Source organism: Pipra filicauda, unplaced genomic scaffold (genome assembly GCF_003945595.2).
Source record: "Pipra filicauda isolate LSUMZ 115617 unplaced genomic scaffold, ASM394559v2 scaffold145_size1923396_pilon, whole genome shotgun sequence".
Lineage (NCBI taxonomy): Eukaryota > Metazoa > Chordata > Aves > Passeriformes > Pipridae > Pipra > Pipra filicauda.
In genome coordinates this window covers 1,128,184-1,153,839 of record NW_024103940.1, presented here as the reverse complement: position 1 = coordinate 1,153,839, position 25,656 = coordinate 1,128,184, and the positions used below count along the sequence as shown (strand labels likewise).

Genomic DNA, 25,656 nt, shown 5'->3' with positions numbered 1-25,656 from the left:
AAATGCACTGCATCCAAACTGTCAAACCAAGAGCTGTGTTACCTGTAAACAGACCTTAGTTAGTGCTCTACAGTCCTCCTTAATTAGTTCAAGCTTTCAAGTCTGACAGAGCATAGGTGCTGGAGAAGTAGAGGCTCAGCTTACGAGCTGTATGGCATGAATGTTTGGAATTCCTGGTGCAGCTCAGTATTTACCACATTTCTCACATAGTAGCCATCATAACTTTTTCCAAGGTGAGATGTTGGAGCATACGTGCATAGGATTTGGCATATGCCTAATTCAGGTATTGCTCCTCACACTGAAATGAATAAGATGCTAAGCCATATTTTTCTACTTCTACAGATTTTTTATCTGTTAGCACTTCCACAGGAGATATGCTTCAGGACATAATTTTATCCCTTAAAATAGGCACTTTACATGTCTAGCAGTGTCACTGCTTATAGTGTGAGGCAAGCTTCCTCACACACCCCAGGCTACAAAAGGTCAGGCAGAGATGTTATGTTTCCTGCATTAATACCTGCTTCATGTGCTTGTTTCAGGTTCTTCTTAATGTATCTAATTAACAAGGATGAAACTGAGCATACTGGCCAGGTGAGTAAAAAATAAAACTTAATGGTTTTTCTTATCTTTAAACATTTTTATCTTCTTGAGCCCTATAGCTGTGTACCACCAGGTGGAACTGATGTACCATTGAGGAGTGTGGTTGATGCCACCCTCAAAGGGTCTACTGCCAGGGAAAGAAAAAAAGGGTTAAAACAAAACCAGAGGGGGGGGGCGCTGCAGTGTGCTATTTTACTGAGCAGTGAACGCTGTCAGGAGTCAGGTACTAGTAATGTTACTGTCATCTTTGAAATGAAAACCTCAAATGTACCAGTTACAGTTTATTCCCAAAAGATTTAGGCAGTTAAGGTACTATTTCTATAGTAAAAATCCATACATATGTATATAGATAGATAGGTATATGGGTGTCTGTATGTTTAGCATTGTTAAGTCTAAATGTAAATATATAAGAAAATAAATAGGATTTAATTATATCTTATCTCTAGTAAGAAGTTGTTAGGCATAGAGTACAAAAGTACCTTTGTTTTCCAATCAATGCAAAACACATTTTATATATACAGATTGTGAATAGGTTTGTTCTGATATAACTGGACTGATTAATTTACACTTACGTATTTCACTAATAGATTTAAATTTCAGGAGTAATGAATCAGGAAAAGTGCAGATAAAACTTTTACAAACATTCTTCAGTTATGATCTTCAGAGTTCCAGTGCCTTTACAGTTCTATTCCATAGAAATAGGCACAGTATGTGGTTATTTTTAAAAATTTAAAAATTTTTCTATGGCACTAACTGTATGCTGACTGTTAAAATAAATACTCTTTCTCATTTTCAGGAGTCATTTGTGTGGAAGATGTACCAAGAAAGATGTTGGGATTTTTTCCCAGCAGGGGACTGCTTTCGAAAACAGTATGAGGATCAACTTGGCTAATATCACAAAAAAAATTATTTATTCATGAACTATTAAGATAAAAAAAAAAAGAAATCTTTTCATGGTGCAATTTCACAGCTTGTATTTGCTTTAAATGTCTTTAACCTTCAAGACACACATAAAATTTGACACTATTTCAGAGGCTTTTTGTACCTACCACATGTGAAACAGGTCTTTTGTTGGAATTTTAATTAGAAAAGAGAAAACTATGCCTGATTAACTGAAGCCTTCCAGTTCAAACATGGCCTAAAATTATAACAACTTTTTAACCACATCATTAACCTGGTGTTTGGCAGTAAGTTGAAAGGGCTAAAAGGCATCTTAATTGCACATTTGACATTGAAGAACTTGAACATCAGAGGCCATGCCTCAGAAAAAATAGTTCAGCTAACTGCTGTCCAGTTTTTCCCCACAGTATTTGCTAGTGAATGTATTAAGATACAGTTTGAAAAGCTTTAAGCAGTTAAAAAGAAGTCATTTTCAAACATTTTGTCAACCTTGAAACATTAAAGTGCCTTAAAACCTCTGTAGACATAGCTATGCAAACTTTTTAGTTATGTTAATGTTCTAGATGAACAAACCCATTAACTGTATTGCTTTTCTGTCTTTCTGTATCAAATTACACTTGAAGTTAGTTAATATACTACCTTCAATAACAGCTTATTAGATGCTGCTGTTAAAAGACATAACACTGTATCAAAATGAACACAGTTTAAATCTTAGGCCAAAATAAAACAATGCTCTACAGTCACCTGCAAGTAGAAGTTGTTAGGATTATGCATTCTTTTTTCTTCTAATAAAAGTGCCCACTGCAATAAAGTATTATAAACCAAATATTACCGTTGCTGTCATCTTTGCCATTTTTCTACAATATGGAGTTGTGTGAGAATGGTGACTAAAAACACAGGTATTCACTGTTCAGTCATGGCTTTATTTTAAGGACTACATAGAGTCCACAAGCTGCAATAACTGTTCTCTTAGGCTGCTTCTTTAGCAAAGAAAATTCCAATTTCATCACAAATTTTAGACCTTTCTAATAACGTTATTAGTCTTCGACAATTTTCAATCCCACCTAAATTAATTTTGGTTGCACAAAATTTTAGGAGCCAGCATACTGGTACACTGAACAAGGTGAAACAGAGAAAGGAAATAAAAAGATAAAGAAAAGTTCAACTTTTTATGTAATGTTTGCTATATTCAATTATTCACATGAGGAAATTTGAGCTTCAGGAGATCATGCTGTCCAGCCAATCTTCAAGCTCTTCCTCAGTAACATCTTTAGATGTACTTTGCTGTTGCTGTGATGATGTACTCTTCTCTTCAGGCATATCTACTTTCAAAGGGTCTAGAAAAGTGAAAAGAACAGGCTTGATAACCTGGAAACAATTCTATATCAGCTTTTTTTCCTGGGTCATTTTGCTTTTTAATACACAACTGACTACATTAAAACACAATCCCTCTTTCTTGAAGAACAGCAAATCATATTCCAAAAATAGTTTCCATGCTAAACTTACTTTTATAAAATCAATGCTAGAAAAGTTTGAAAATAGCATTTATGACAAGCCATTGGAAATAACTGTCAATTCTTCTGTATACTATTAGTACAGTGAACTAAGGACTGATAATGTTACAATAAAATTCTCTAGCAGTACACTACTTATTTTTTTTAATTTAAAGTTTTGCTGAATCATAAGCCCAATGCTGTTTTGCAGAAGAATTTCTTTTAATGCTTAAACTGTACTGACAATGGTGAAACTTTAGTTCATGAGGATTTAAAACTGAAAATGAACAAAAGGGTCAGAACACAGCACCAGATAAATGAAATGCAGTATGAAAGAGATGATGACAGCAGTACTGTTGAGTGGCTAATCAAGAATTCCAAAACAGAGAGCAGTGGAAATTAAATAAGAGCACGCTGGGGAGAAAACTTACCACTTTCCTTACAATCCATTTTCAAATCTTTCTCAGTTGATATGTCGTAGGATAATGTGCCTGACACAGGTCTGTTTCCTGTACTCATGGGAGCCTCTAGATTCAGGAGAAGATCCAGTTCTTCATCCAAATGGTCAGTCTCTTGCTTTGATAGTGGGTGGATTCTCTGAAATGGTTCTCTTGCATTTGCCTTAGAGCCATTTTTACTTCCAGGCTCTGATGTAGCAACAGAATTACCAACAGGAGGGGAGACCAATACGGTGTCACTTTGAGCTGGAGACTGTCGGAACAGCTGATCTCTTCTCTTGACATCTTCAAAAATTTTAGATTTCATCTGTGGGAGCTCTACAGGTGTTGACGCCTAAGAATATAAGAAAGGACTTGAGTCTTTATAATGATTATTATCTAATTTTATTATTCTGTCTAATTTGGATTGTAATTCATACTTCCTATATTTATCACTTCAGAAGGTACAGCGAACTTGAGCAGAATTCAATTCAGAAGTGAAAGTAAAGTTATCTGGATGATACTTTTACAGAAGCAAATGCAAAATACAAACTCCTTTTATCCCTTATTACAGAATATGAGATGGTATGCTAAATCAGCAAATTCCATTGTTTCACAAATACTCATAGAATCATCAAATAGTTTGGTTTGGAAAGGACCTTAAAGATCCTCTTGTTCCAACACCCTTGACATGGGCAGGAACACCTTCTACTAGACCAGGTTGCTCAAAGCCCCATCCAACCTGGCCCTGAACACTTCCAGGGATGGGGAAAACACAGTTTCTCGGGGAAAGCTGTTCCAGTGTCTCACCACTGTGACAGTAAAGAACTTCTTTACTGTCTAATCTAAATATCTAATCTAAACCTACCCTCCTTCAGCTTAAAGCCATTTCCCTTGTCCTATCCATACAAGTCTTTTTGAAAAGTCTCTCTCCAGCTATCTTGTAGGCCCGCTAAAGGTACTGGAAGGCTGCTATAAGGTCTCCCCACAGCTTTTTCTTCTCCAGGCTGAAGAGTCCCAACTCTCTTAGCCTGTATTCAGGCTCCAGTCCTGTGATCAATTTAGTGGCCCCCCTCTCGACTCACTCTAACAGATCCATGTCTTTCCCTGCTGGGGGCCCCAGAGCTGGATGCAGTACTCCAGGTGGGGTCTCATAAGAGCAAAGTAGAGAGGGAGAATCAGCTCCCTCAACCTGAGCAGCAGGTCAGGTCTCCTTTGAAACATGGTGTGCATTGCAGAGTCATGTTGAGTTTCTTGTCCACAAACACCCCCAAGTCTTTCTCCTTGGGGCTGGTCTCAATCCATTCTCTGCCCAGCTTGTATCCATGTTTGGGATTGCCCTGACCCAGGGGCAGGACCTTGCACTTGGCCTTGTTGAATTTCATGAGGTTCAAAGACCCACCCCTCAAGCCTGTCAAGATCCCTCTGGATGACCCATCCCTTCCCTCCAGCATGTCAAACACACCACACATCTTGGTGTCACCAGCAAACTTGCTGAGGGTTCACTCGGTCCCATTGTGCGTGTCACTGACAAAGATGTTAAACAGTGCTGGTCCCCATAGTGACCCCTGAGGAACACCATTTATCACTGATCTCCACTTGGACATGAGCTGTTGACCACAACTCTTTGTGTATGACCATCCAGCCAATTTTTTATCCACTGAGCGGTCCATGTATAAAATCCATGTCTCTCCAGTTTAGAGACAAAGATGTAGTGCGGGACAGTGTTAAATGCTTTGCACTCCCTGGAAAATTACTTTTCCTTAATTCTTCTGTAATGAAATCCCATCAGTACTCTGAATTTTGGAATGACTAGAGTCAGAATTTGGCTAGAAACATCATCCCATGTTAGGCCATCCCTCCAAAATTCTAGTCTTGAACAAAACCATACTACAGGTTGCTGAAAATCAATTAGCCAATGTTATATTATATAGCCATATATTTTGAAAAATGAAACTAAACTGTAAAACATTGTCAAACAGTGAAACCAGAAATGGCAACTCATTATTTAACTGTGTAACAGATTCAGCTTTTATCAGGATGCCCTAGTGTTGATAACACTGCAGCATAACTGATGACCACATCCCTCATCAGAATGACAAGACAAAGATTAAATGCCATAACAAACAATTTATAACCCTGAAAAAAGTTAGAGACCGTGACTAGAACTCCTAAAAAGAAAATTGTATGTGAAAGTAACATTTATTTGCAGATTCCCTTAGCCATCACATCTGCAGACATACCTTGAGCTGCTTTAACAAAGACCATAGTGTCAGCTGCAGAAGCACTTCATGCAACCCCAAACAGACCCTTCTATAAGGGTCACGTTTTTCCTTCCTTGAGCAGATGGATCTTAAGAATTTTGGTTTTATATTTAACTCTCATTGGCTCTTTTGCACTTACATTAATATTTTCTTTTTCATAATCTGAAGAAATATTTTTTAATAATATTGTTGCTTCCCCCTGCCACTGGAGCATAAATAATATTTTCTTCATCAGTATGATTGAGAGTTCTACATGTTCTAACACTGATGTAACACCAATTCATGTAAAAAACCATGTATGTTGATATGAGTTATACAGAACATTAAATCACAATTAAAGTAATTAACAGGAAAGAATGTGAAAACACTTTCAAAATTTTGGTGCAACTAAAACCAGCTGCTAACAAAAGAAAAAAATACAAAAATAGTGCAATCATTCCACGTCAAACACTTTGATACCTGACTTCAAATCTAATATGCTGCACATTCAACCATTTTGTTTAAAGCCAAGTAAGCACAAAAAATGTGCTGATAGAGGGGTATCCTGCATTACATGCCACCTGACATGCCAGTCTAACAGAATATATTTACTTACATAATTCACTGTACTTACGTTTGAAGACTAATCATTCTTGCCTAGATTTTTCTCTTAAAATATTTGCATTTCCTAGTGTTAATTCACAGCATTACCTGTACAAGGTCAGCAGCTACATTCAATTTCAGATGTAGAGGTAATTCCTGAAGGGCCTGGACCAAAGACTGGCAGTCAACAGAAAGTGCAGAGAACTGAAATATAATTTAACACACAGTATACTTGTGAATAAAAAAAACAAACACAAAAAGAACACAAACAAAAAAATCTAATAATTTTAATCTATTACATTCCCCTGTTCCACTTATTTGAGGAATCTGGAAAACAATCTAATGAAATACACAAATTAATAGTTTAAATTACACTTGTATGGAGCAGTTTGGCTAAATTACCATATAAACACACTGCAAATAATAACTTACAGCTAAAAAACAAGCTGTAAACAAAATACTCCTTAGCCTTGAAAGTCCAAAATCGGAAATAGTTCAGAATAGTTCAGTCATTCTTATGACAATGTCATAAGAAGCTTTTCCAACTGAAACATGTTTTAAACTGTGAAGCTTTCATGTGGTTTGAAATGACATTCTTTAGTGAGTTGCTACTATTTTCTAAGCAATCAACCCATAGCTCCTGTGTAGCTAAATCTTTTTTAATGGCTAAACAGGGGTCTTTTTATAGTTCCACATTTTTAAAAACGTTTTGATACTTACAAAAGCAACAAAGTATATAGTTACAAACACTTCTAAAATTATATTCAATTATACTGCTGCTAAATTACAACTTATTACTGTGACAGTTACTGAAGCTCCATTTTCTCTTGACCCCTTTTTAAAAACAGATTTACACAAAATGAACCAGCAATATTTGACATTTTTACATAACAACCCGGACTTCAGTAATCTTAAACAGATTTCAAGCTCACAGTATAGAAGAACATTCTGAGCACATTCACCGTTGATGAAAAAATAATTTGATATCCATCACGTATTTTAAAATCTGACAACAAAATGCTTAGGTTCAGTCTATACTCTCATTTTCATGGAAGCAGAGAAGCAACTTCCAAATCTCACTTAAAAGGATAAAATCTTGTCCTTCTCATCACAGACATTTAGAAGTCCAGATACTCATAAATTAGGAGAGAGTGTTTTACGCCGTATCATAAGAGAGTTGCCAAAGAAATTCACACTGCTTCCAAAAGCCAGTCAATAGGATGGCTTTTGACATTTGCACGTCTAGCAAAAATAAATCAGTGTGTGTTCTGACAGTATACTTGCAAAATTAAAATAAATTAAAAAAAGAAGTAATGCAGTTGATTTAACAGTAATAATAGTGAAAGGATCAAACAAATATCTGATGGTTAGAATTTTTCTCCTTTACCAACAACTTTATTTTACAATGCATTGGTGATCACCATCAAAGATGATTCACTGGTGCAAGTAACCTCACAAAGTCTTAAGCAAGCAAGCCTTGTTGCCCAGCAATGAATCAGATCTTCAGAAAACCCAGTTATTTTGACAGATATTGAAGATCAAATATGGCTTCTGCACAGTTACAAAAGACAAGGAAATTGTATGAATCTGGTAACACAAAAAATTGTAAAAAGTGAAGTGTCACTGAATAACATTTAAGTGCATTTGAGAAGAGCTATGTAACTTGCAAAAATATTAACAAGAATGAACATTGCAACTGAAGGTTAAAATTAGAGATAGGGAAGAGTTGAGAATGAAGGAAAAGAGGAATTCGGAAAAACAACATAATAGAAGAAGGAATTTGATATTCAAGTAGAGACTTCACTAAAAGTGGTGTTGTAATAAAAAGCAAAGGAATCAAAGCAGTATTTACTAAATTATGAACACTTCATAGCACATGTAGTTATTTGTAAAAAAAAATAAACAGAGGCATACTTTGTCGCTGGAACTGCTATTTTTTACTGAAAAATTCAAATTTTTGACCTGTTTGATCTTTCAATTGCAGACTATGTTCTGAAATGTTTTTATTGTATTTTATCAATATACAATGGAGAAAACCCAAACATACTTTTTGTAGCAATGAATGATAGTATTCTTAATAAAATGAATTTTTTTTATTGTTGATGTCATTGTTACATTTCCATTCCTCATTTGAAACTGATGCTTTGCCATTGCTTTCTACAAACAGTAGGGAATGAGAAATATCTAGTCATTCTGCAACTATTTTTATATCTTTTCTCTTTATTTTGTTCCCTCATAATAAATTCACTTCAGTTTACAATTCTCTAATCCTGTACATAATGCATAGAAGGCAAAGAATTAGAAAGATGTGAACTAAGAAGCAAAGACTAGGAATTTGGCAAATGGTATGAATGATGTAGGGTGAAAATTAGACTTGGATTTGGCTTTCAGGGAAAAAAAACATGGGTCAGAAACAGAAGGAGATACCAGGCTAAATACCAAAGACAATGTGAAAAATTAGATAATATTATCAAACCATCTGGGACTGGATTCTGGACTAAAATAAGAACTCAAAGGAAGGGTAATTGTGACTAGTGCAGTAAACTATTTCAAAGTGACATAAGGACAGTGAAAGACAGGAAACAGTTTGAAATAACAACTTTGGATGGGGCAGAATGAATTACTACAGTTTCCTAGGGACAGAGGCAGAAGAACGTGCCCACCACAGCACACTTTGCAATGAGTAAGAGCATGGGACCAGCTCCAGAACTGTGCAGTCTCATCACTGGCAGTCAGAAGAATATTTGTGAAAACCACTGTCAACATGCAATTTCACTCTTCTCACAATGGCTTTAGCCATTCAGGAATCAATGTGTTCAAATCACCTAAATGCTATAATGACAAGACTATGAGGAAATTAAAAAGAAATTAATATTCTGATTACTGACAACATCCTGCACACTAGAAGCAGAAGAACTGATAAGAAAAAATACAGTCATTGAAAGACAGGTGGTGCTTTAAACAAATGCTGCATTTGGTTTTATTTCCTCACTTTAATTTGACTTTGCAACCCTAAAGTACCTTTAAATATCACTTCCCAGGGTATAATTAATGTAATATTTTAGAATATTGTAATATTTTAGAAAAGAAATAGCAAATCTTTAAAATTTGAATACATATGCATGTTTCAAGACACACTTAAGCAAAGTTTCACAGCAATTTTAGAAAAGCCTGGAAGACAAAAGCATTTATCTTGCAATAACTCAGGTGACTTACATGAGGAAGACAGCTACAGAGATTGGGACACTTTCAAGTATCCTGATATAGAAAACAGGGGACTTCTATTGATGTGCTCCTTTTTATTCAAGCATAAAAAATTCACACACAAATAATCTAGCTGGTGCCCTAATTATTTAGGACATGAAGTTTCAACCAGAGGATAAGAACTGTGAATTTGAAGGAACTAAAATACGTTTCATAGTTCAATATATGAAGAGACTCATAAGGGTTTTGTTACAGTCATTTTACTAAGCTCTTTTCTCTTGAATACAGATGAAAAAAAAAGGCTGACCTGCTATGTCAGTAAAGCAAAGTGACAGTTTCTTATTTTCTCTTCACTGGAGAGATTTCTTGTTTTTTCCTCCCAACATCACCTAAAAACCTAGCCTGATGCTTTGATTAGTCTTCAGCAGAAAAAAAAAGGACAAGGCCCAGTAGCCTCCAGCATCAGGGAAAAGTTAATAAAAATATACACAATAAAGAGTGTTATTATTGTATTAACAGTTTGTTGCTGAAAGCACAACTGCCTAGATATTCTGTCCTAGGTGATTATCTATATAAAATCATTTGAATGATAATTCTGTTACCTGCTTATGGCATATGCTTTCTTTATCCCATTCTTTCTCGTCAGCAAATCGAAACTGTGTAAAGGAATCTCCTAAAGAAAAGAAATAAAAAAAAAATATTTAAAAAAAATTAACAAGTTTTCTCTGAAGTTTCCAACCTAAAGAAATAAAGTCAATAAATAAATCTGTCTTCAACAAATTTGCATTTAATATTAATGCTGCTTGCATTCACAATACTAAACTTATTTATGTCAAAGTTCTATAGAAATTTTAATCACTTACTTGCAAAACAGTACTGAAAAAGGGGCAACAAATTCAAAACTGAATGAGCAGGTGCTAAGTGCCATGTCAGCAAGCAAGATTTTCACTCAAAATTCCAATTTGGACAACATACTAAGAATACATACAGTATTCAGAGTTAATTTCTTATGAACAGCTTTGAAAGTGCTATAGACCTTCTCTTACCAATATGCAAATATTTCTTAAAATGGATTATAATTATTTTATGAAATCGCTTTGTACAAGCCAAATAAAACTTCTTGTTATCTGGTAGCTAAATTCTCTCTCTTCCTTGAACTAGTCCCTACTCCAACACATCATCAAAAAAAGGCACTGAACCCCACATTCCAATTCATATACAAGAGGGACTGAATTAAAAGAAACCCTTAAATAGGACTAATTAAGTCACACATATAACCTTAGTTACAGGATCTTCTAACCTACAGCATTCTTTCAAGCCATCAGGAACTTCCTCTTACTATAAGGGTTGTTGAATTATCATTTTCTTTTAAATGTGATATTTTTATTGCAGCACCATGCTGTGTTGCAAAAGACAGTTCCAGTCCTATAAATTATTTACTGAAAAAAACATACAAGAATTCCAGTAACTCAAAAAAATCAGTACGGTCTGTGACTGTGAAAGATTCGGGTTGCAAGATGATGGCCAAAGGTCTAGAGAAACAGAAAGCAAAAACATCACTGATGCAGAGTATGGGACGTGTCATCTTCGACTGTGCAGTTTAAGGACAAATAGCTGTTTGAGGAGCTCTGTCAGAAAAAAAACACGTTGAAATATTTCGTGAAAGAGATGAAATTTGATCCTGAGAATTCAGAGCTACTAAGTTGGTCAAGGGTCTTTCTTATGAGGAAAGGCTGAGGTAGCTGGGCCTGTTCAGCCTCAAGAAGACATGACTGAGAGGGGACCTCATCAATGTCTATAAGTATCTGAAGGGAGGGTGACAAGAGGATGGAGCTCGGCTCTTCTCGGTGATGCCAAGCAATAGGACAAGAAGCAACGGGCAGAAACTGATGCACAGGAAGCTCCACCTGAACCTGAGGAAGAACTTCTTTCCTGTGTGGGTGACTGAGCACTGCAACAGGTTGCCCAGAGAGGTTGTGGAGTCTTCCTCACTGGAGATATTCAACATGTCCGGATGCAATCTTGTGCCATGTGTTCTGGGATGACCCTGCTTGAACAGGGAAGTTGGACCAGATAGCCCACTGTGGTCCCTTCCAATCTTACCCATTCTGTGATCACATGTAAGTCACTATGATTTATTCCAGCAGTTCGTTTAGAAGCAACAGCTTATTCTTTCCTAATCTCTATTAGAGAATGCATGTGCTAGAGGAAGTTTTCAATGGCTTTATCAACAAGTGAGCATTTAGCTTCTATTTGGCTCTCAATATCCTGTCATTCATACCTTTGACAATTCCCGAATCATGCCCTTAATCCTGCAGACAAAATCCAAACATAAAATGTGCTGTCTCCACAACTGGCTTCTTTGTCATTGTCTGCCTGTCCCAGAATGTAGGGAAGCTCAGCCTTTCAGCAATTCGCTCAATAGTGCAAGCATTAGTTAACTCCTGTTTTGTAAACAAAATGAATAAGCAGCAAAATGGTACAGTAATTAGCATATTTCTTTGCCAAATAATAAGAAAAGGGAGATCTAACCATCTCCCAGGCAGAATTTAAAATTGATTGGCCAAGGATTTTTTTTTTTTTTTTTAGTATCTAAACTAAATTTCTACTTGATCGTATTTCGTGTCTGGTCACTGGGTATGCAAAGGTACTCATATACTAATCACACTGTCTGACTCGCATGTCCACTATTGTAATCTTCTGAATCATTACAGCAAGAAAGTGACATTCTCAGCTGAATATTTGTAGAGATATTTAAGACCATTACCATGTCCAGCTTGAAGTTGCATTTCTCTGTTTTCATTACTTTTATCCACCATGGTTCAGCATTACTGTGCTGACATACAACCTTGCCTGATCAGCTAGGTTTTGGTTTACATTCAATGTCTACAGCCACTACTATTTTGAAAACAACCAGTGTCAAACAGTACAAGTGCAAATAATGAAAATTAAGCACTGAAATTAACATTTAGATATCTAACAAGGTGGCTAATTTTACAAATGTTTAGTTCATACAATACAAATACCAAGATGGCTAGGTATGCTCAGCAGTGTTGAAAAATTAGACCCTGTATCTTTATGTCTCTATCTGCAGATGCAAATACTTAACTTGAGCACTCACAGTCATCTCACTGTTAACAAAGGCACCTTCCTCTTCATTGCACACAGCACAAGAGGAAATAAACCCCCTTTTCAAAATATCTAGAATACTGCTAATATGTAGTAAGTAATGCTGAAAATCAAAGAAATACAAATTCAGTCTCATGATTTTAAAATGTGTACTAGAATGTGCAAATTAATTTATGTTTTAACAGCTCACATTTTAAAGGCTCTATTTAGTTACATATGTGAAGAAGTTCTACTGAAAAATAATTAAACAAAATTATCGTCGAAGTCTTCCTACTATTAGAACAAAGGCATAAGTACTTTCTTCCAATATCCCCAAGACTGCTTTAATTATTTCTCATGTTGCACCACAGAAGAAATAGGAGTTTTCTCTGCCCTTATAAAGGAGTAAAATTAAACTAAAGGATTAGTCAAATGCTTTCAGTATCTGAGAATGACCATATATAAAGCAGCTAAACCAACCTACTTCATCAGGAAAATCCACTGGAATCAAGAACTGCTTTATGATTCTCCACACTCACAAAGTTGGTAATCGCAGATCCGCAGTTTGATATTGTATTGCTGAATTAAAGAGTATGACTTAAACCGTAGTTTAATTAGGTTCTTTAAATAAGTTAACAAAGCATGCCTTTCAAATGGAAAAGAAGAACTACAATTCAAAATAGCATATTTAATGCAAGTTAGGTTAATGAGAATGTTGGTCTAACCAATTATCTTTTCACAAATTCCTTTACCCTGAAAATAACTTCCTTTTATGCCATGAATACTAATTAGATGCCTTGCAATGACTCTGAGTTCCTTCCAGCATAAAAAAAATACTTTTCTTCATGTGAATAATTTTTATGTTACTTACAAGTATCACTCGGCCTTAAAATACAGAGTAGCTAAAAATAATGCATTCAAGTAAACCTCGTGCGCTGTCTTTGGTAACAGTCATAATAAGCCTTAATATTCTTTATTGTTTAAAATATAAAATTACTATGAAAACAGCAGAACTAAACCACCATGCTTTCCTATCTCTTGAATATATTTTGAAGCTAAATCAATTTCTTTAAATAGAATGTATCTTTCTCAGTTTCATTAGTCCAATTATCCTTTAATACAAATATTCATTGAATTGCAGAGTCAAACAGATCCTACCTGTAATCTATAATAAATATTTTTCAATCTGTGAAATTGTAAGTATAAAAATTGAAAAAATTGAAGAAAAACAGTTTTCAGTGGGAAAAAGGACATATCTGTGGAATACTTCTATTCACTTAAAATTCTCTCATTCACATAAAACATTACTGAAGACAGAGGAAAAATACTCCATAGTCCTAGAGATAGAATTTAAAATTGGAGGGGGGAATAACATAATAAGCAATATAATATGATCCTTCTAAGACTGCCATAATGTCAGGAAGTGCTATAAGTGCAAATATAAGACTCTACGCTCACTTTTTAAATCATAATTTACTTTCTCCTAAATAAGAACCAATGATTTGGATAAACTTGGGGGTTTCCAAGCTTTGTTCATCTCCCATTTATTTTATTTTATGAATTCAAACCTCTGTCTACAAGTTTGCTTAGTTAACTAAATAATATGCAATAAATTTATGACAACAGCATGCAGGTGACCCAAACAAACCAAACCAGAAAACAACAACTTAGCGACTTTGGGAAATCAAGAATGAGACCTAAAATATCTCAAAATATACCCTCTATCTACTTAGTACACCAGTCAAATTTCTTCCTGAGTTACTAAATTGAGAAGATTCTCACCAAATAAAGTCCATCCTTAGAATTGATTTTAAGCAACTTCCCTTCCCAAAAGATCTCTTTATCTCTATATTGATCATAAATTCATCACTATTTATGAAGGATGTAATATCAAAATGAGCTACGGGCCTCTTCCACCAGTCTTCTTTATAGATTGCAGAAATGCAGAAGGAAACGTGTTATTTTTAAGGTGAAAAAAGGCAAAAATCCTCCAAACTAAGACTTTTCTGCAGCGAAAACCAATCTGAATTGCAGAGTTAAGGCATGAATGATGCTTGAAATTTTATCCAACATCAGTGCTTCATATAAAAGGGACCAACTCTCTTGAGGAGTCAGAGGTAAGATAAGGAACATATTTTTTTCCTGATAGTGCAAAACTTCATGAAGAAGGTCCAAGAGAAGATAGAAATTCTTAGACCAAAGAAAAGGTGGGCAACTAGTAAGTCAGTAATTTTGAGCTAATTTAGAATGAAAAGAGCAAACTAAAGCTCAGCAGTCCCTTAAGATGAATTAGGTGCAAATGAATATTTCTCAAACTGGAGGAAAAAGCACAAGGAAGGAATCCTATCCATCCATCCATGGATGCTCTAACACGAAGATTTTGAAACCAGCATGGAAACAGCAGGAACTACAGACTGGGTGCTTGGGAATATCAGCGGAATAAAAAGATGTCTTTTCATCTTACAGGGTTTCCTCACAGTGTGGTTGCTATACATATTATAGATATCCACATACATATATATATACATATTACAGATATTCATTTTTTATCTACAATTAATGTTCATTTTGTATTAAAAAAATTTTTATTTTGATAAATACTACAGAAGATTTCCTTTTATAGGACACATAAGAGTTTTCCTCTTTTTTTCTCCTACAAAAGCAGACTTACATATAACAAATGCATAATAAATGTTTCTCCAACACTACTAAATGTATGTTCTGCAAAATATGATTAATTTTATACACATCATAAACAGATTATTATCCAGATATAATAATTTCCTCACAATGAGATAGTGTATAATACTGAGAAACAGATTTCTGGAAGAGAAAACTTCCAAAGACTCTGTGGCAGTTCCAGTAACTTTACTTATTTCTAATTTTTTACTTTCTCTATTTCCGTAGAACACACACTGTAACTATTATCTTTTACTATTACTAAGGTTGCAATGTGCTACTTACACAATTTGCCACAAGCATGGATTGAGTAATAGCAATTTTCAAAATCTGAGAATACAAAACCAAAACATAAAGACCCTGAAAGAACTCAACCTCTATTAGTTTTCTTCAGATACTATTAAGATCAGTATATTGTAAGTCACTGCAAAGTCTGTCTTTTATCAAGAACATGACCTGTATTTCCAAACAACATGCCTTCACCACAAATACTTTAACACAACCTAAATTTTCCCCTACTTCCTTTGCTTACCAGTAGGTTGAACAGATATATACTACAAACTTCAGAAGGCTTATGCAACACTCAGTATAAAAATTTTAACTACCAGCAGAAGATATATCTCAAAGAAAATATATCTTTTATAACATTCTTCTACTGTTACCAGGAGAAATTCTTGAGCACTGCACAAACACAGAATCGTGGAATGGTTTGGGTTGAAAGGAATCTTAAAATCACCTAGTTCCAACACCCTTTCTGTGGGCAGGGACACCTTCAACTAGACCAGGTTGCTCAAAAGCCCCATCCAACTTGGCCTTGAACTTCTAGGTACGGGTTATCCAAAACTTCTCTAGGCAACCTGTTCCAGTGCCTCACCATCCTCACGGTAAAGAATTTTTTCCTAATACTTAGTGTAAACCTGCCCTTTTTCAGTTTAAAGCCAATCCCCTTTGTCCTATCATTACATGCCCATGAAAAGTGCCTCTCTGGACTTCTTTTAGCCCCCTTTAGGTACTGGAAGGTGCTATAAGGTTTCCCCAGAGCCTTCTCTTCCGCAGGCTGAACAACCCCAGCTCTTTCAGCCTGTCTTCATAGGATACTGATATCAAGGATATTTGTAGCCTGCACTGCAAACTATAAAGGATTCAAAAAGAACAATATTCTAAATTAATTCCCTGGCACAACTACACAGTACTACTAGTCACATTTTACAATATAAACATGTGAATCTGACCCAACGGCAGGATTATCTGATCAAGGCTAAATGATGTTTTCAAATTTAAAATGTGTCACAGATAAAGGAGTGAGAAGGAAGGATCTTTGGAAATTACTGCTGGTTCTGGAACCAAGAGTGTCTGTTCAGAACAGAACTAATTTAACATACAAAGGAACTGCAGCCTAATGAAATGAAGGAGAGATATCAGTTTTTCAAATGAGGAGCAGGGTTAAGCCAACGAATGCCAAAGAACACAACAGTTTAAAAAGAAGACAAACAAACAAACAAAACCCAAAACAGAGGTTCAGAAAAACAAACAGTAGTACATTTGCTTCTGCATGAAATCCAGAAGAAATTGTAATTACTTTAAGCCTTTAAAGCTTTAAAAAGCTAAATGACAGCATGAGAATACTGGAAACAGTGAAATGGAGACTGAGGAAGACAGTGCTACCAGCTCAGTGTTTTTGATGGACAAATGAGAGTCAACATGGCATTTGAAGTTCTGCTGCACTATCTAAGACAATTTCTTGAAAGAAGTAAAATACCACTGCACATAAGCAGGATCTAGTTCATATAATTTACATGCATTTCCAAAAGCTCTCACTGACATCCCACTCCCTTTCCCACCCAAGACTTCAGCAAAAAGAAGAGGAGGCTTTGTATGAATAAATAATTGCCTTAAAATAGGAAGACACGAGTAAATTGTCAATTTTCACATTAAAAGAAACCACCAGTGCAATTCTCTGGGGTTGTATCTGTTTAACCTCTTCCCTCAATTAAAACAGAAGAGGAAAAAAGATGAGAAAAATTAAGTAATAAAGTTTGCTGATGATACCAAGTTTTTTGTGGTAGTGCAGATGAAGGTAGGCTGTGAAGGATGACATAAGGACTTCACAAAACTGGAAAATTAAATTTAAAAATGGCAAATGAAACTCAATACCAAAAATGCAAAATGGGGCAACTCTAACTTTCCATACAAAGAAAGTTCAGAGCTGACCAGCACCATTCCAAATCAGAACCTCGGTGCTATGCAGTGCTCAAAGAAGCCAACTCTTTGGAATTCTTAAAAAGTCAATAGCGAACAACACAGAGAACATCACTACATCTCTCTCATTACCTTGAATACTGTGCAGAGTTGGGTTTCTCAAGCCCAATCTCAAAGAATGTAACAGCAGGCATGGAACAGATCCTACATGAGAAATAATTTAGTAACTTAAACCAAGGGAGGGGAACCAAGGAAATGTGACAGATTTAAAAGCCGTGAGAGGCACAGAAAGGGCAGATAGGGACTAACTTATTCTCTTTTCTCACAGAAGACCTAGAGGCATCAAATGAACCCAGCAGGTAATGCACTCAAAACAAATAAAAAGTAGAAAATCTTTATAACTTGAAGCTAGGTTGTGGCAGTCCATGCCATTAAATGGTGCAGGTGCCACAACGTACCAGGAAGGATATAGGATAACTATTTCTAAATACAAAGATTCCACATCTGGCTCAGGAAGTCCCACGAACATAAATTGTTGCAGATCAAGAAAATATTTTGGAAAGTAGCATATAATATAGCATGTTCAGGTGCCTTACCTGAACTGGTGTCTCCAGATGGACCTTGGGTCTAATTCAATAGAACCAATATTAAATTAAAGCAAATAGCTAGTTTTCTTTTCACCTGTAGAGCTCTAGCCGTCTCCTAATTAGCTATCTTTCTGCAGGAAAAATAAGGAGGAAAAGTAGGTAATTCACAAATGTATTTGTAGTCTGTAGCCAAGTGTTCTCTCAAGTCAATGCGTATTTGACATCTACATGGTGTATAAGGAGACAACAGACAATGCTACCATAAAGGAAATTGTATAAACACCATTCTCTCTCTGAAGCAGATTCTCTCTGTTTTGTAATTTTTTCCCATATTTTCTTAAATTTATCACTACTTTTCATATGTAATTTTTATTAATGATTTCATTATTAAAGCTCTTAGAATGCTACAAAAATGCAAAATATTAAACCAATGCATTGAACAAAAAAGTATATTTAAAATTTTAATCAAATACAGTAACCTGATGTGGTTATTCATAAGTATAAATCCCATCTTCTCCATATTCACTTTTTTACTGAATAAACAATACAATGATATTTAAGGGTGAAGATACTGATTTCCCCATAGGTTAAGCTTAAACTTTTCATTAAGTTTAAGCTAGTCACCTTAAATATTTACATTTTTCCTGATGCTTTATGACATTTTGTAGTGTCATTTTTTTCAGGCCACTAATTTATAACATGCTTAGGGATTTTTAAATGTCACTGCAACCAGCTTGCAAGATTAGACAAACTATATAAATCCAGAGAGCATACTGGTTTTTGAGCAGTATCATTCAAAAGAAAGGTTGAAAAAAAAAAAAGGAAAAGATTGCTCCATAACTTAATAAAAATGCAGCTGAGTTACTGCATAAATACACAAGACCAACAACATAAGACCCCGTTTTCTCCAACAGCAAAGAAGCAGCTGATATCAGTACAGCGTATGTCCACAGCAGGATGCAAAGCTGAAATTCAACACTGGAAGAAAAGAAGAAATGGCAAGGTTCCCATCCACAACGATTTGCATAACATCAAACTGCAGAACTCAAAAGAGGAATCCATTTGCATTTGCTGGCACAAGGTACTCCTATATTCTGGCTTGTAAAGTGAGAAAAGAAGAGACATAATGAAAAGAATCCAAGAGGAACATCGTTCGATCAGAATGGAAGCCAGTCATCTCAAAAGATCCCTGATTTGCCCTGCCTATGACAGGAACCACTGTGTGGCAGCCACAGTGAACGGGCATCAGAGCATGCAGAAGAGGGGAGAAGGATGCACTCCTATGCATTCCATTAAGCAAAAATACTGCCTTGAGACCTTGAGGCAGACAGTACTTCTAAGCTCCACACAACCACTTTGAAGGGGAAGTAACAGACTGTATGAACACTTTAGTTTTATACAGAAGTGAGACAAATAACTGAGGTTAAAGCTGAAACTGCACCCCTCACTCAAACTTTAGACAGTGCAGCTTGTAAGTAATTCATCATCCTACACTTCTAGGTTCTGGTATTTTGAGTAGCTAAAAAGTATGTCTCTTGATAGATGACAGAACTTCTACAGTTTATTAGGGAGGTTTTACTTTTTTCTAAATTACACATGAAGACCAACTTTTACAGTGTTTCCAAATCCAAATATAACAATTGTCCTACTATATAAAACCGCATAACATTTCAAAATTTGCCAAATGCTAGGTAGATTACTGGCTATTAGAAAGCTCAGATTCAAAATTCAGTTGTTGGCCTAAACTTGGCAGAGTGCTCTACTACACCATACTGCTTTTTTGGTAGATGACTCCTCAATTCTGTTAAGAATCTGAAAGTTGTCTTCAGTTAAAATAAAATATGTGTGTTTCAAAAACACAATAAAACTACTACTGCTGTTTAAATACTTTATGTCATGCTAGCTTAAAAAAAAGAACATCAGAAACTGCATGTTGACATATTTTGGTAAGTTGCAGAATGGCACTCACTGGCCTAGGTTCTTTACATTGTCCTATCAAAGCAAAGTTCCTCCTAATTATTCTTTATTTGGATTATTGTTCATGATACCTCTTGTGTAAACAGTGCATGGAAGTATATTGCTGTATTATATCTGGCAGGTGAGAACATCACTCCATTCATTAGACCAGCTTCTTGCACTTTTCCATCTAAGAGAACTTTGTATCTAATTGGGATGCTTAACTAAGAGCACTTGCATTGCATAAATTTACACTAGGATAACTACTGTTTTCTGTAAGTAGGTTGTCAGAATATTTGGTCTGAAATCTTCAAAACTGATGACATAGCTTACTTGTCCAGAAAATGCAAGAGTATACAAAATCCTTTATTCCACATTGGGCCACCACTGAAAAAAATTCTGTTTCCAAAAATGAACCCAAAAAAGCCCACTACAGTAATCTTAGAGCAAACAAATGAACAAACATAGTATTTTATTTTAAGCAGTTTAACAGTTTTTAATTTCAATTATGACACTAATTGACACAATTAGAGAAAAAAAGTCTCCTATCTGTGGTTCTTACATGACACGCAAACACTGGAAAACTTGCCTTTCTCTGTTCCCCTTCCCTCCAATTTTTATAGCAGACAAGTCATGAAAGTTTACAATAGTTTTGACATTTGACTAGTCAAGCTTCCATTTTAAGAATTTAAGGACAGTCTTAATCTCGAATGGTAAGTGCACACCATTATTGGATACCTCTTGCATTATTAGAATTTCATAACAAAATAAATATTCTAAATTTTTCTTAGTGCTACAGTTTTATTCCTTACTCTGTATTTGACAGAACATTTACAGCAAATAATGTAATTATATAATCAATAAATATTCTTTATGATGCTGTTCTGGATATTTTTAATATCATCACATCCAAATTAGTACCATCCTTCCCTAAAGCACAATCCACTATTTATGTAAGTGGGACATTATGCTCTGTCTATGGGACTATCTTTCAAAAGTATTCATAAATTATACATAAATGTGCAGGCCTAAAAATATTCAAATAGTTTGATACAGTGAGTATGAGACTTGGCTTTCTTGCATTTATGAAGGGTTCTGCAAGGCATGACAAGTCATAGTACTAACATGAGTTTGCAAGATTTTTTTTGTTCAATGAAACAAGAGAAGTAGCTTCAGAAAACAAGACAGGAGGATTTTCTTTTCGTATGTTAATATAATTACAGGGATTACAATTAGCAAATAGTAAATCCAGTAAAGTTCCAGTTCTATAAGCATGCAAGAGCTTGGAAAGTATTTCTTTTCATATGCAAGTTACTTATAATTCTCCAAAGGTAGTAGTGATTTACTTGTCAGAGAGTTCTGAACATCAAACTCAAATTAACAACAGATTGGTAAGCATTCACTGCCAGTCAAAAATACAGTCAAGCAGCATACTGGATTTGCTTAGAAAACCACTATGATCTTGGTCCAAAAGTACAAAAATGTGCTTTTTAAAAAGTTACGATTATCTACAGCAAGGTTTTCTCATTGCTACAGAGGAATGGACAATGCAAAGTTTCAAAACGTGTTAAGAGAAATTATGAGTTCTTCTGTAAAGTGAAAAGTAGAAAAATAACTACTTACTATCTACAATTCTTTGTGTCATGTTAAAGGAAAGTTGTAGCCACATACAAGCTTTTGCTCATCTTTTGTATCAGGTACCTTGAGAGTTTTCTAAAAAATTTGTCATAAGTAAATAAAGATTGGGTTAGCTCAAGTGAAAACACCAGTATCTCTCACGTGAACCTCTGTTCTTGTGCCTTTGCGCTGAACATTCTACAGCACTCCACATTCTACAGCTTATAATACCATTTACACATCCTGTAGCCTTCTTATGCAAGTTCTCTGACAAGAACTTCAGTTCTCCCACAAATTAAGAAACAAGAAGAGTTGATACAGGATGGAGAACTACAGTTTTCTGGATGACAAATACCATCCGGGCTATGTATTTACCACTGATACGCAGTGTTTCGCTGGTCTGAAAAATGCAAAAATATTGACTTTTATTTAATTATCTTCTATATTCAAGTGGCACAAAATTGAAATGTGCACTTTAATGTTGATTTTGAAACATTCCTTTGGAGATTTCATTTTCCATCACAGTATTGACATACTATTAAATAGCATCATAACAATATAAAAATTCAGGTTTTAAGATATTGAAGACAGTGACATCTCTGGTAATAAGGCTAAACTGAAATAACATCTGTATCATAGCTATTTACTAAACTTACTTGCATTCTGTTGTTATTTGCAGTTTTTTCCACGATCTAGTTCTATAGAGTTAAAAAAAATGGCTTGCACAATTTTGCTCCCCAAGGACATTAATTCATGGTGTATTTTAATGTTGTGCTAAGGCCTCTCCTGCCATTCATTCTTCTATCAGTCTGTTTGTTCTAGCCCTGTTTAGGGTGTTTATTTTATCTTTTAACCTTGTTTAAATCAATTCTTCCAGATTTCTGACCATGACTGTGGTACTTTAAGTCCTTCTAGCCTACTTGGAACATAATAAGCAGGTGCTAATCAGTGAATTTTTTAGCAGGAATTGACCTGTGAATCATGCAGAAAGCACTAAGTTGTCTCTGCTCTGCTTTGTCAAATTGCATTTCTATTTCACTGTGCACAGAAATACACAGACAATTATCAGATATTATTCTCAGTGCTTGTTTTAATTTTGAATGTGCATTTCCAAACAAAAAGTTACAACATTTTTCTTTTGTCTACAGGAGTTTCAAAATACTTCTCTTTTTTGTTGTTTTGTTTTTAACTTCTTTTAAATGCTTTCAGGCAGCCTTGCCTTATTGGGCACATTAATTTTGATTCTCATTTAGTATGTCAACACTGAAATCACTGTGTAGGATATACCAACTCAGTAGAGAACTTGAATAAGCTTGAGCACAGCACTCCTTAAAAAACTGCAATTTTCAAGAAACTGCATTCTTCACTGGGAAAAATTCATGCAGAATTGTCCCAAGCAGCTCAAACTGTCTGACTCTTAATCTAACCAAAATTTATTTGTAGCAAAGTTTTGGATTATCATTACTCATCCACAAAATAACCAACGGGCTCTCTCTTCAGCAGCCACACAGGAAAGTGTTTCACAACATATCTCTCCCGCTGAATCAACACAAACCTGCAGCAACACAGAGTCAAAGCTCAACAAGTAATCTGAAAACAAGGATTATCAGACAATGAAAATATGCTTAGAATAGACAAAAGATGTTTAACAATTACAAATCTTAACCACATAGGAAAAATATTAGTCTTCATAGCATAAGAGAAAAAAGCTTTCACCGAGATGCTGCTCTTGTCCATGTGTTTCCCCTCAGATGAAAAACCTTTTCTCTAAACACACATTCAGTGTTTTAATCTCTCTTCCGCTTTTGGTCAGCACATTTTAAATTTATTTTTTTTAATTAACATTTGTAAAATACCTTTGTTCATTTTGCTTTTAAGCTTCAGAACCTAGAAAAGAAAGAGAATCTACCAAAAGTTTTAGGATGACAAGAAGGTCAGTCATGACTCTACCGGTAGCCTACATCCAATTCAGAGGTACCATCTTTTTTTCCGGTCCAGAGGAACTTTTTCCACAGGCTTCAGTTAACACATCTGAAGGTCAACCCAAAAATGGGAACAATTTTCTTAACTGTGAAGGAATGTACTGGAACTGGAGAGAAGGAAAAAACCCTTCTCTCCATTGTTACCAAGTAAACTATACATGGTGCTACAGTGTCAGTTCTTACATTTGTAAAATACAGCCTGTTTAGAGATGGAAACTATTCTTTCTAATGCACCTTAAGATCTACATACAAGTGCTAAATTTAATGCTCATATTTGTTGCCAGTCCTACTACCACCAAAAATGCCTTTTCCTGCTGAAGACTGACTGATATTCAAGTTACGATTTCAAAATCACTTAAAGATTTCACTTACTGAAGAAGAAAAGAAAGATAAAATGTTTGAATGAAGGACAGCGTGGTTAATTAATTACATGGAGTCTAAGAAATCAAGCAACTGAGCTCAACTGTTCTGCTTTACAACAATCCTCAGCTCTCAAAGGAGGGAAGTAATTTTTGCTTCTGTTTTCGCATCATGCAGCTTGCCTTTGCTAAGTGCAAATACAAAATGCAGGCGTTCTACTAATGGTTCCAAATTCTTCAAAATTGATTTTGAACAGCAAACTAGGCTTTTAATTCTTTCAGAAGTGAGTACAGAGATTGATCGTCATATCTTCAAATAAATGACAAACCACAAAGTCTTCTGGAGTATTGCATTCCCATTCAGTACCTTTCAATTTTCAGGGGACAGGTTTCAAAGTATTCAGAGGTACAAAATAACTGCCCAGTAATACCATGCAGAGATGTATAGAGAACCAGTTCCCTGATGTGTATTTTCCTTCCACAATACATTTTTGTATGTGTTTTTGAAGACATAAAAGTGATAGTGAAATGAGTGTTTCCTATACAAACTTGTACAGATTCTTCAGTTTGAAAATGCAACAGGAGACTGCAGAGGTAGGTATCTGAGCCCTTTCAGGCAAGAGTAATTTGTCACATTGTCTAGAAAATAGTCAGAATACAGCAGAAGTTCAATTCATTAACAAAAAGTTACTAAGGTTAGAATATTATATCAGTCAAACTCTATATATAAAAGTGAGATTTAAGCTAAAGGAAACAAAAATGAAATGTCAAGGTTGAGTTTCAACTCAACTAAATACATTTCCATCTATTCCTAATTTCTTTACTCAGAGAACTCTGCATCTGTGGTTTTCAACCATGGGTCCTATGGACTACTTTTCTGGTACCCTGTAAAAGGTGATGAAAGCAAAATGAGATTGTGATAGTTTTACAACTGGATTCTACAGCACACTGAAAAAAAAACAAAACAAAACACTTAAGATCTGCAAGTAAAAAAATAAGTCTGTTCAGGTCAGTTTAACTACTGCAATAATTCAGTTTTGTATTACATATAGGGGTATCAAGGGTTCTCTGAAAATTCAATTAAAAATATACTTGAAATGTCAAAGCTCACTTGTGTTTTATTCATACACAGTTTTGAGAGGTGAACTGCTCCAATCTTCCAGCTGCAGCTTCCTTACCTTACATCAAATCCATGATGAATCATTAACGAAGCTAGACATAGTGCAAGGCTGATTTTGATGAATGACTCAGAACTAGGAATTAGCAATCATTGGAAGGATAAGAAAAAAGCAGAATTTGGGAAGATCACATATTTCTAGACACATTCCAAACTAAAACTTAACTATTCCTATGCCCTCAAAGGTGGGAAAATATTCCGGACTAATGTTAGGAGGAAGTAAGGTACAATGGATTGTCATACTATCGCCTTAGTGATCAATAGATTGTTGTGCTTTTAGAAATGCCTTTACAGTATCAGAGCATGCAAGATTAGTAATTTATCAGTTCTGCACCTAAAAAATTAAAAAAGGTAAAGAAAAGCAAACATACACAACCCTAAATACTGGCAAAGCCACGGATCTCTCTGGTTCTACAAAAATGAAGACACAAGAGTTGAAAATGAAAATTTTGAAAAATATTATCATCCTCACTTGAATTTATTAAGTTCAGAAGAATAAGATCCGTTTGGCA

The 25,656-nt window shown here is 35.2% G+C and overlaps 2 protein-coding genes across 3 annotated transcripts in view; one reads left to right on the top strand and one right to left on the bottom strand.

Annotated features, from left to right (window-relative positions):
- RYR3 (ryanodine receptor 3) overlaps positions 1-2,326 on the top strand; it is a 214,935-nt gene extending 212,609 nt beyond the window's left edge. Inside the window, exons 104-105 of the mRNA XM_027717007.2 lie at positions 540-591; positions 1,397-2,326. Of these exons, the coding sequence (XP_027572808.1) occupies positions 540-591; positions 1,397-1,492 (148 nt within the window). The 3' untranslated portion in view covers positions 1,493-2,326. The remainder of the gene's footprint in view (positions 1-539; positions 592-1,396) is intronic.
- A 76-nt stretch (positions 2,327-2,402) lies between these two features.
- The window catches only part of AVEN (apoptosis and caspase activation inhibitor), a 100,774-nt gene continuing 77,520 nt past the window's right edge, over positions 2,403-25,656 (bottom strand). For both annotated transcript variants that reach the window (XM_039378750.1, XM_027717024.2), the window contains 4 exons: positions 10,083-10,153; positions 6,385-6,480; positions 3,425-3,785; positions 2,403-2,837 (listed from right to left, as the gene is read on the bottom strand). In XM_039378750.1, coding sequence (XP_039234684.1) covers positions 2,719-2,837; positions 3,425-3,785; positions 6,385-6,480; positions 10,083-10,153 — 647 coding nt within the window. In that variant the 3' untranslated portion in view covers positions 2,403-2,718. The remainder of the gene's footprint in view (positions 2,838-3,424; positions 3,786-6,384; positions 6,481-10,082; positions 10,154-25,656) is intronic.